The sequence below is a fragment of the Entelurus aequoreus genome, linkage group LG05 (genome assembly GCF_033978785.1).
Source record: "Entelurus aequoreus isolate RoL-2023_Sb linkage group LG05, RoL_Eaeq_v1.1, whole genome shotgun sequence".
NCBI classification, from domain to species: domain Eukaryota; kingdom Metazoa; phylum Chordata; class Actinopteri; order Syngnathiformes; family Syngnathidae; genus Entelurus; species Entelurus aequoreus.
Genome location: NC_084735.1, coordinates 82,282,839 through 82,295,338, shown reverse-complemented (window position 1 = coordinate 82,295,338; position 12,500 = coordinate 82,282,839). Strand labels below are relative to the sequence as shown.

The 12,500-nt window shown below is 37.7% G+C and overlaps 1 protein-coding gene across 4 annotated transcripts in view; it reads right to left on the bottom strand.

Moving 5' to 3' along the window:
- Positions 1-12,500, bottom strand: part of LOC133651096 (cell adhesion molecule 1-like) — a 1,249,207-nt gene that overhangs the window by 157,351 nt on the left and 1,079,356 nt on the right. For 2 of the 4 annotated variants that reach the window (XM_062049036.1, XM_062049039.1), the window contains exon 9: positions 6,882-6,977. The exons of the other annotated variants lie outside the window; for them this stretch is intronic. In XM_062049036.1, coding sequence (XP_061905020.1) covers positions 6,882-6,977 — 96 coding nt within the window. The remainder of the gene's footprint in view (positions 1-6,881; positions 6,978-12,500) is intronic. 4 annotated transcript variants of the gene reach the window in all.

Genomic DNA, 12,500 nt, shown 5'->3' with positions numbered 1-12,500 from the left:
ATTTTAAAAATACGATTGGAAACATTAAAAACATAAAACATGGTATAAAAGAGCAAACAGGTGAAATGTAACAAGAAAATGTTGCAATGTTTACTCTAATAACACAAAGCTGTCATGCAGGCTGTTTCTTTCGTTAAAAAATAATAATGAATCAAATTCAATGTCATTATGAATTATTGACCTATTCAAGGCTCCAATTAAGTCACATTAAATATTCCACTTTGAGATATTTTTTGGGGATAATGTTGCATATTTTGTGTTTGCCATATAAAAAACTGAGCTGTTTTTTTTAAAGAAGGGCCTCAAACGAACAAACAAAAAACATAAACAACAATAAAATTTATAATTGGCGGATAGATCTGAAGTTGAGATTCTTGTGTTAAAAGTAAACAGTAAAAAAATGTTATAATTTATTTTTTAACACTTTAATGAGTAGGACCCTTTTGGATCCCCAATAATGTTAGTGTGATTAGTTTTTAAGTGTCATTGCTCAAAAAATAATAACGAATTAAAATCAATGGTGTCATGAGTTATTGACCTTTTTAAGGCTCCAATTACATAGTGTCAAATATTCCACTTAAAAATTTTTATTGGGTGAAAATATTGCATATTTTGTGTTTTTTCCATTAAAAACTGGGTTTTCTTTGACAAAAAGAGCATACAACTTTAATCTTTAAAAACGTTATATTGACAGATAGACCTAATGTTTATCTAGAGCAGGGGTCACCAACGCGGTGCCCGCGGGCACCAGGTAGCCCGTAAGGACCAGATGAGTAGCCCGCCGGCCTGTTCTAAAAATAGCTCAAATAGCAGCACTTACAAGTGAGCTGCCTCTATTTTTTAAATTTTATTTATTTACTAGCAAGCTGGTCTCGCTTTGCTCGACATTTTTAATTCTAAGAGAGACAAAACTCAAAAAGAATTTGAAAATCCAAGAAAATATTTTAAAGACTTGGTCTTCACTTGTTTAAATAAATTCATTAATTTTTTTACTTTGCTTCTTATAACTTTCAGAAAGACAATTTTAGAGAAAAAATACAACCTTAAAAATGATTTTAGGATTTTTAAACACATATACCTTTTAAATTCCTTCCTCTTCTTTCCTGACAATTTAAATCAATGTTCAACTAAATTTTTTTTTTTATTGTAAAGAATAATAAATACATTTTAATTTAATTCTTCATTTTAACTTCTGTTTTTTCGACGAAGAATATTTGTGAAATATTTCTTCAAACTTATTATGATTAAAATTCAAAAAATTATTCTGGCAAATCTAGAAAATCTGTAGAATCAAATTTAAATCTGATTTTAAAATCTTTTGAATTTCTTTTAAAATTTTTGTTCTGGAAAATCTAGAAGAAATAATGATTTGTCTTTGTTAGAAATATAGCTTGGTCCAATTTGTTATATATTCTAACAAAGTGTAGATTGGATTTTAACCTATTTAAAACATGTCTTTAAAATTCTAAAATTAATCTTAATCAGGAAAAATGACTAATGATGTTCCATAAATTCTTTTTTTTAAAGTTTTTCTCTTCTTTTTTTCGGTTGAATTTTGAATTTTAAAGAGTCGAAATTGAAGACAAACTATGTTTCAAAATTTAATTGTCATTTTTTTCGTGTTTTCTCCTCTTTTAAACCGTTCAATTAAGTGTAAATATCATTAATTATTAATAATAACATAGAGTTAAAGGTAAATTGAGCAAATTGGCTATTTCTGGCAATTTATTTAAGTGTGTATCAAACTGGTAGCCCTTCGCATTAATCACTACCCAAGAAGTAGCTCTTGGTTTCAAAAAGGTTGGTGACCCCTGATATAGAGATTTAAAACTTGAATAATAAAAATAATAATACTGAATAATGACACATTTTTTATATTTTTTTGACCAAAATCCTTTGGGGTACCCGGGATCAAGTTTGAGTGGAGGCCTAAATGTATATTTTTTTATACATATATTGTATTGGTTTTTTTAAATAGAAAATATCAAAATGGCCCCTGCTTGCTTTGATTTTTCAGTGTGTGGCCCTCAGTGGAAAAAGTTTGGACACCCCTGCTCTAGTGCGACTTATATATGTTTTTTTCCTTCTTTATTACGCCCCACTGAAAAAACAGCTGAACTTTACAATGAATATCAAACAAACAAAAATACAAAAATTAATAGAACAGACAGTATTTTATATTAAAAAAAAATTCAGGGCAACAGCAGCATGGAAACTATTAGCATTCTGGTATATGACTGTATTACTTATTAAATTAGATAGTGTCATTATACAGCTTAATTGCAGTATGCAGGGCAGAGTTTTTAAGTCTCTCTTAGAGGAAGTTGTGTCTGTGTTTTTTCCCCAGGTGCTGCGGCACAGTGGTTGTTTTCTTTGAAGGCGCGTAGAATCCCAGCAGCGGAGCAGCTTTAGTGCTGCGGGTCTTTGAAGGCTCGTAAAATCAAACCGGTAGCACTAAACAAAACACCGTCGGCAACTTTTAATCAGAAGGGTCCAATCGCTCTCCTGTAATAGTTTGAAGCCGAAACGACAAACGCGCTCAGAGGAGATAATGTTTGATGTTTGGTGACCGGTTTTAACAAAAATGTTGTTTTGAAGGAGGGATTCCAAACTTACTGTTGATTTTTGCTGAAGGATGTCAATCTATGAAATGTAGGTCTAGGTGAGACCTACATAGAGGTATGTGTTTCATGTCTCTAAGACGTTCCTACCGGAAGTTACAAGCAGTTTTGTCTGAGTTTTCCTCTGAGGAGCAGTTTTTTCTCTGTTTTATTCAAAAATTTAGCGCAATTTTGAGTTTTGGGGTTCGTTTTTTTTTTTTTAGATCGCAATTTCCACCAGTCCCGATGTGTGTAAAAAGTTTGGTGAGTTTTGAAGTATTTTATGAGGGTCAAATTACAGCTCAAAAATAAAAAATGAGTGTTTTTAGTAATTGTTTGTCTTGAAGGGGAAATTGCCAACTTCCTGTTGATTTTTGCCTGAAGAAATTAAATAATGAAAAGTAGGTCTAAGCGAGACCTACATACAGGTTTTTGTTTCATGTCTCTACGACATTCCTACTGGGAGTTACAGGCAGTTTTCTTCCTAGGGGGCGCTAGAGCGCAATTTTGATTTTTGGGGTTTGATTTTTTTTACTAAACCGGTTTGGTCCACGTTTTTGTATGTGTGTAAAATTTGGTGAGTTTTGAAGCATGTTAAGGGGGGCAAAGTAGTGCGCAAAGCTGCGGAATAATAATAATAATAATAAAACCTTACAATAACAATAGTGTCCTTTGTACAGGGTACAGGCGGACCCTAATAATTCAAAAATATCAATGGCATATCAAATACAATTTTAATAAAAATTGAATGTCTCTTTTCTATTTGCAGCCTTCTGAGGTAAATATTAAAATAAACTTTTTCCACAGGCTAATAATACATTTGAAAATAAAACAACAATAATGAATGAATCAAACATCCAAGCCTTGAAGTAGCAAGAGAAAGGGGTGGCAGGGGTTTGGTGGTAGCGAGGAAGGGGGCGGGGGGGGGGGGGGGGGTGTGTGTATATTGTAGCGTCCCGGAAGAGTTAGTGCTGCAAGGGGTTCTGGGTATTTGTTCTGTTGTGTTTATGTCGTGCTACGGTGCGGATGTTCTCCCGAAATGTGTTTGTCATTCTTGTTTGGCGTGGGTTCACAGTGTGGCGCATATTTTTAACAGTGTTAAAGTTGTCTATGCGGCCGCCCTCAGTGTGACCTGTATGGCTGTTGATCAAGTTTGCTTTGCATTCACTTACGTGTGTGTAGAAGCCGCATATATCATGTGACAAGGGGCCGGCACGCTGTTTGCATGGAGGGAAAGCAGACGTGACGACAGGTTGTATAGGACGCTAAAGGCAGTGCCTTTAAAAAAGGCCTACTGAAATGATTTTTTTTTTATTTAAACGGGAATAGCAGATCCATTCTATGTGTCATACTTGATCATTTCGCGATATTGCCATATTTTTGCTGAGAGGATTTAGTAGAGAAAATCGACGATAAAGTTCGCAACTTTTGCTCGCTGATAAAAAAAAATGCTTTAGCTACGAGCTAACGTGATAGCATCGTGCTTTAACTGCATATAGAAACAAAAAAAATAAACCCCTGACTGGAAGGATAGATAGAAAATCAACAATACTATTAAACCGTGGACATGTAAATACACGGTTAATGCTTTCCAGGCTGGCGAAGGCTAACAATGCTGTGCTAACGACGCCATTGAAGCTAACTTAGCAACTTAGCAACGGGACCTCACAGAGCTATGCTAAAAACATTAGCTCTCTACCTACGCCAGCCAGCCCTCATCTACTCATCAACAACCGTGCTCACCTGCGTTCCAGCGATCGGCGGAAGGACGAAGGACTTCACCCGATGCGTTTGGCGGCCCGGAGACGTAGGAAGTCAAGGTGAGGTCGGCGACTAGCGCGGCTAGCGCGGCTAGCGCTCCAACAAAGTCCTCCTGGTTGTGTTGATGTAGTCCGCTGCTAATACACCGATCCCACCTACAACTGTCTTCTTTGCAGCCTTCATTGTTCATTAAACAAATTGCAAAAGATGTCCAGAATACTGTGGAATTATGAAATGAAAACAGAGCTTTTTGTATAGGATTCTACGGGGTACCATAACTTCCGTTACTCGGACTTCGTCACGCGCATACGTCATCATACCGCGACGTTTCAGCCGGATATTTTCCCGGGAAGTTTTAAATGTCACTTTATAAGTTAACCCGGCCGTATTGGCACGTGTTGCAATGTTAAGATTTCATCATCGATATATAAACTATCAGACTGCGTGGTCGGTAGTAGTGGCTTTCAGTAGGCCTTTAAGGCACGCCGCCAATATTGTTGTCTGGGTGGAAATCGGGAGAAATTCGGGAGAATGGTTGCCCCGGGAGACTTTCGAGAGGGGCACTGAAAATCGGGAGGGTTGGCAAGTATGAGTATTAGCGGTGAATGCGGTGTTATAGCTGCAACGCCGCTATATAACACCGGCGGGCTAGCTCTAATGATAATTTGATATCGCCTCAAGGGCCAAATGAGAGTTTGACACCCATGCTCTAGTGATTTCTGTACAGACTAGCTTTCCTCGTTTCCCCCCCCCCCCCCCCTTGGTGACATTTTAGTTTTGTTTAGCTCCACGCTTGCTAGCGTCCTCAGTTTTGTATTTTTGTCCTGCGTTGGATTTATTAAAAACTTTCATCTTACCTGCACGCTACTCCTGCTTGTCTTCTGCCTTGGAAGGAACGCTACCAGCGCAGCTATGCGCCCCCGAAGACGTAACAAGATTGACCCAGCAACTACTGCTGGCTGACAGGAAACTATAAAGGGGAGTGATTGACCAAAACACCTGGTGGGAACACTAATTGCAAAACTAAGACAGGTGAGGAGAATCCGTGCCCATGGAAACCAACAGGGAAAGAGGGTGCACCCAGGAAACAGACATAACATAAATCATGCCATGACCCGGGTAACGGATCATGACAGTCCTAGCCTGATTTAGCCATTCCTTTACCACTTTTGACGTGTGCTCGGGGGTCATTGTCCTGTTGGAACACCCAACCGCGCCCAAAACTCCTACCGATCTCAGGGCGGACACTCGAACCACAAGACCACTGAGCAGGCTGAAAGCCCAAATTGACAATTTTCCGTAGTTCCCTTTATTTGGAAAAGAACCGATATACATTTTGGTACCGGTACCAAATTATTGGTATCGGGGCCAACCTAAGTTTGGAGTGAGATTATTAGATGACACAAAAACTACTGTCAAAACTATTAAAAATGATGGATTTGAGTGCATTGATGTAAACATACAGTTAGAGATGTCCGATAATGGCTTTTTTTGCCGATATTGTCCAACTCTTAATTACCGATATCAACCGATACCGATATATACAGTCGTGGAATTAACACATTATTATGCCTCATTTTGTCGTGATGCCCCGCTGGATGCATTAAACAATGTAACAAGGTTTTCCAAAAATAAATCAACTCAAGTTATGGGGAAAAAAAATGTATATTTATTATTGAAGTCACAAAGTGCATTTTTTTTTTTAACATGCCTCAAAACGGCAGCTTGGAATTTGGGACATGCTCTCCCTGAGAGAGCATGAGGATGTTGAAGGAGGGGGCGGGGGGATGTATATTGTAGCGTCCCGGAAGAGTTAGTGCTGCAAGGGTTTCTGGGTATTTGTTCTGTTGTGTTTATGTTGTGCTACGGTGCGGATGTTCTCCCGAAATGTGTTTGTCATTCTTGTTTGGTGTGGGTTCACAGTGTGGCGCATGTTTGTAACAGTGTTAAAGTTGTTTATACGTCCACCCTCAGTGTGACCTGTATGGCTGTTGACCAAGTATGCCTTGCATTCACTTGTGTGTGCGAAAAGCCGTGGATATTATGTGACTGGGCCGGCACGCAAAGGCAGTGCCTTTAAGGTTTATTGGCGCTCTGTACTTCTCCCTACGTCCGTGTACACAGCGGCGTTTTAAAAAGTCATACATCTTACTTTTTGATACCGATACCGATCATTTCCGATATTACATTTTAAAGCATTTATTGTCCGATATAATCAGACATCTCTACATACAGTAACAACAGGGGTTGAGGCTGCTTCCTCGATGAAGCCAAAGAACATGTTTGTCCTTTAATTTGAACTTTTATTCGGTTAAATTCCCACCCACTCGCTAATATCCCAAACAAAAGCTCGAGTTAGCATCCTTGCGGCAAGGTTGTTCCTCAAACTTGATGCAATTACTCACTCTGCGAACACTCCGGCGGTAAACAAGGTTTCGTTCGAGACGTTTGTCCCCGCGCGTGTTTCGAGTATCGCTGCGCAGGCGAACGATATATATATATATATATATGATACTGTACCTTGGTTGGCTGCAGGGTGGTGGGAGGAGGAGGAGGAGGTGGTGATGGAGGTGGTGGTGGTGGCTGTGGTGGGTGTAGGGGTAGTGGTGGGAGCATCTGGATGAGAAGACAAATACAGGACAAACTCACAGTGGGGGATACGAATGGGTGCAAAAAAAAGAAAAAGATGGCGATGATATCACTATTTGATACAGGACGGTGCACACGTGACGCCAACAACAGTGAAGCAACCACATTCGGGTACGGGGTGTCCAAAGCTAGTTTTTTTATTTGCTCTCTACCAGGGCTGGGCCGATAAAACGATATCAATATACACTATATTGACAAAAGTATTTGGCCACCTGCCTTGACTCACATATGAACTTGAAGTTCAAGTTCAAGTTGACCCCCGACTTAAACAAGTTGAAAAACTTATTCGGGTGTTACCATTTAGTGGTCAATTGTACGGAATATGTACTTCACTGTGCAACCTACTAATAAAAGTCTCAATCAATCAATCAAAAACCATCCCATTCCTAACCCATAGGGTTCGATATGATGTCGGTCCACCTTTTGCAGCTATTACAGCTTCAACTCTTCTGGGAAGGCTGTCCACAAGGTTGCGGAGTGTGTTTATAGGAATTTTCCACCATTCTTCCCAAAGCGAAGAAGGCCTGGCTCTGAGTCTCCGTTCTGATTCATCCCAAAGGTGTTCTATCGGGCTCAGGTCAGGACTCCGTGCAGGCCAGTCAAGTTCATCCACACCAGACTCTGTCATCCATGTCTTTATGGACCTTGCTTTGTGCACTGGTGCACAGTCATGTTGGAAGAGGAAGGGGCCCCGCTCCAAACTGCTCCCACAAGGTTGGGAGCATGGAATTGTCCAAAAAATTTTTTGGTATCCTGGAGCATTCAAAGTTCCTTTCACTGGAACTAAAGGGCCAAGCCCAACTCCTGGAAAAACAACCCCACATCATAAGTCCTCCTCCACCAAACTCTTCCATTTTCTTATAATAAAGCCGACTTTGGAATATTTAGGAGCGAGGAAATGTCACGACTGGATTTGTTGCACAGGTGGCATCCTTTGACAGTTCCACGCTGGAAATCACTGAGAGCGGCCCATTCTTTCACAGTCTCCATGCCTAAGTGCTGGATTTTATACACCTGATTCTCATCATTTGGATGGGTGGCCAGATACTTTTGGCAATATAGTGATATCAATCCAAAGCATTCGGTATATGTCCATTTTTTTGGTTGGAAAAAACCGGGAATTGCGGAGCAAGGTTGGTCGCATGAACAAAGACAGTCGAAGTCTGGTAACTAAGCAAAACAGGAAGTGATCAGTGATCAGTGGGAGGGACATGCTAAGAGCCAGTCAGGTAGCGGTATCAAGTTTGGTTGCGCCATCTTGAATTTATTTTTTTTTGACACCCCTACTAGCAGTTACAGTGTCCGTTTATTATGGCTGTGAATATTTGGGCACGTCCCGATTCAATTAGATTCTTAGGGGGGGTAACGATTCGATTCAGAATATATTCTCGATTCCAAGCGATTCTCCATTCAAAATCAATACTTTTTTTTTTTTTTTAATAACAGTAGGTGCCCGTTATATGATTCAGGTCAGGACTCTGTGCAGGCCAGTCAAGTTCATCCACACCAGACTCTGTCATCCATGTCTTTATGGACCTTGCTTTGTGCACTGGTGCACTAGATAAACAGCTCTGGTACATTTCTATTTTACATAAAAGAAAATTTTTCAAAATAAAATTATACCCAAACTGTTATTAAAGTCAAATACAAATAAGAATCAATCAATCAATTGATTGATTGATTGAAATAAGAATATATCCAACATTTCTCTTAGATATGATCATCTCCATCAACAATTATATGCAATATGATGTACATGATTGGTTGGACGGGACAGATAAAAAAATAAAAACAATAAAAAAAGCAATTTTAAATTTTTTCGAATCGTTTAAGAATGGTTACGAATAAGAATCTCGATTAATAATTGTTTTATTTTGAACAACTGTAGTGTTGATAATAGAAGTAAATTATTGGCAATGCTCATTGTCATTTCTGTATTATTATTTATTTTTGCTAACTGCTTCTTTGCTATAGTAAGTCAATGATATTTATATAGCGCTTTTCTCTAGTGACTCAAAGCGCTTTACATAGTGGAACCCAATATCTAAGTTACATTTAAACCAGTGTGGGTGGCACTGGGAGCAGGTGGGTAAAGTGTCTTGCCCAAGGACACAACGGCAGTGACTAGGATGGCGGAGGTGGGGATCGAACCTGGAACCCTCAAGTTGCTGGCACGGCCACTCTACCAACCGAGCTATACCCCCCCCCCCCCTTACAACTTTTACCATCATATTTGTACATATCGTATGTGCTGATGTTGCTCTATTGTTGTTGTTGTTGTTGTTGTTTTTGTCTCTCTGTCTAATCCCCCTCTTGTCCCCACAATTCCCCCTCTGTCTTCCTTTTTTTCCCCCTCTTGCTGCACCAAATGATAATATAAATACTAGGGATGTCCGATAATGGCTTTTTGCCGATATCCGATATTGTCCAACTCTTTAATTACTGCTACCGATATCAACCGATACTGATATATACAGTCGTAGAATTAACACATTATTATACCTCATTTGGACAACCAGGTATGGTGAAGATAAGGTCCTTTTTAAAAAAAATGAATAAAATAAAATAAGATAAATACATTTTAAACATTTTCTTGAATAAAAAAGGCTAAAACAATAACAGCGCTACATTAGCATTAGCAAATGATTAGGGATGTCCGATAACGGCTTTTTTTGCCGATATCCAATATTCCGATATTGTCCAACTCTTAATTACCGATACCGATATATACAGTCGTGGAATCAACACATTATTATGCCTAATTTGGACAACCAGGTATGGTGAAGATAAGGTCCTTTTTAAAAAATAAAATAAGATAAATAAATTAAAAACATTTTCTTGAATAAAAAAGAAAGTAAAAAAATATAAAAACAGTTACATAGAAACTAGTAATGAATGAAAATGAGTAAAATTAACTGTTAAAGGTTAGTACTATTAGTGGAGCAGCAGCACGCACAATCATGTGTGCTTACGGACTGTATTCCTTGCAGACTGTATTGATATATATTGATATATAATGTAGGAACCAGAATATTAATAACAGAAAAAAACAACCCTTTTGTGTGAATGGGAGGTTTTTTGGGTTGGTGCGCTAATTGTAAGTGTATCTTGTGTTTTTTATGTTGATTTAATAAAAAATAATAAAATAAAATAAAACAAAACGATACCGACAATAAAAAAAACGATACCAATAATTTCCAATATTACATTTTAAAGCATTTATCGGCCGATAATATCGGCAGGCTGATATTATCGGACATCTCTAATAAATACATTTAATAAAGTCAAATACAAATAAGTATTTTACACTTCTCTTTTGCCGATATGGGCATCTACATCAACTATATGATTTGCCTGAGAAGCTGGACAGGACAAAAAAATAAATAAATAAATAAAAAAAAATCTATATCTTTACCAGGGAGGCTAAATGTTTTCCAACATCCCGCTTTAACGACAGAAGGCACTTCAGCTAGCCATGACACTTGCTAGCGGCTCGCCAAAGGGCAGTCCCGCGTCCCGTTCCTCGCAAAATGAGCAAACTCTGAATGTTTCGATGAAACACGCGTACCGCTAAAACAAAAACAGCGCTACATTAGCATTAGCAAATGATTAGGGATGTCCGATAACGGCTTTTTTGCCGATATCCAATATTCCGATATTGTCCAACTCTTAATTACAGATACCGATATATACAGTTGTGGAATCAACACATTATTATGCCTAATTTGGACAACCAGGTATGGTGAAGATGAGGTCCTTTTTAAAAATAAAATAAGATAAATAAATTAAAAACATTTTCTTGAATAAAAAAGAAAGTGAAACAATACAAAAACAGTTACATAGAAACTAGTAATTAATGAAAATGAGTAAAATTAACTGTTAAAGGTTAGTACTATTAGTGGACCAGCAGCACGCACAATCATGTGTGCTTACGGACTGTATTCCTCGCAGACTGTATTGATATATATTGATATATAATGTAGGAACCAGAATATTAATAACAGAAAGAAACAACCCTTTTGTGTGAATGAGTGTGAATGGGGGAGGGAGGTTTTTTGGGTTGGTGCGCTAATTGTAAGTGTATCTTGTGTTTTTTATGGTGATTTAATAAAAAAAATAAAAAATAAATTAAAAAAACGATACCGACAATAAAAAAAACGATACCAATAATTTCCGATATTACATTTTAAAGCATTTATCGGCCGATAATATCGGCCTGACATCTCTAATAAATACATTTAATAAAGTCAAATACAAATAAGTATTTTACACTTCTCTTTTGCCGATATGGGCATCTACATCAACTATATGATTTGCCTGAGAAGCTGGACAGGACAAAAAAATAATAAAAAAATAAAAAAAATAAAAATTTCTATATCTTTACCAGGGAGGCTAAATGTTTTCCAACATCCCGCTTTAACGACAGAAGGCACTTTAGCTAGCTATGACACTTGCTAGCGGCTCGCCAAAGGGCAGTCCCGCGTCCCGTTCCTCGCAAAATGAGCAAACTCTGAATGTTTCGATGAAACACGCGTACCGCTAAAACAAAAACAGCGCTACATTAGCATTAGCAAATGATTAGGGATGTCCGATAACGGCTTTTTTGCCGATATCCAATATTCCGATATTGTCCAACTCTTAATTACCGATACCGATATATACAGTCGTGGAATCAACACATTATTATGCCTAATTTGGACAACCAGGTATGGTGAAGATAAGGTCCTTTTTAAAAAAATTAGTAAAATAAGATAAATAAAATAAAAACATTTTCTTGAATAAAAAAGAAAGTACAACAATATAAAAACAGTTACATAGAAACTAGTAATGAATGAAAATTAGTAAAAATTAACTGTTAAAGGTTAGTACTATTAGTGGACCAGCAGCACGCACAATCATGTGTGCTTACGGACTGTATCCCTTGCAGACTGTATTGATATATATTGATATATAATGTAGGAACCAGAATATTAATAACAGAAAGAAACAACCCTTTTGTGTGAATGAGTGTAAATGGGGGAGGGAGGTTTTTTGGGTTGGTGCACTAATTGTAAGTGTATCTTGTGTTTTTTATGTTGATTTAATAATAAAAAAAATAAAAAAATTAAAAAAACGATACCGACAATAAAAAAAACGATACCAATAATTTCCAATATTACATTTTAAAGCATTTATCGGCCGATAATATCGGCAGGCCGATATTATCGGACATCTCTAATAAATACATTTAATAAAGTCAAATACAAATAAGTATTTTACACTTCTCTTTTGCCGATATGGGCATCTACATCAACTATATGATTTGCCTGAGAAGCTGGACAGGACAAAAAAAAAAAAAAAAAAAAAAAAATTACATTTCTATATCTTTACCAGGGAGGCTAAATGTTTTCCAACATCCTGCTTTAACGACAGAAGGCACTTTAGCTAGCCATGACACTTGCTAGCGGCTCGCCAAAGGACAGTCCCGCGTCCCGTTCCTCGCAAAATGAG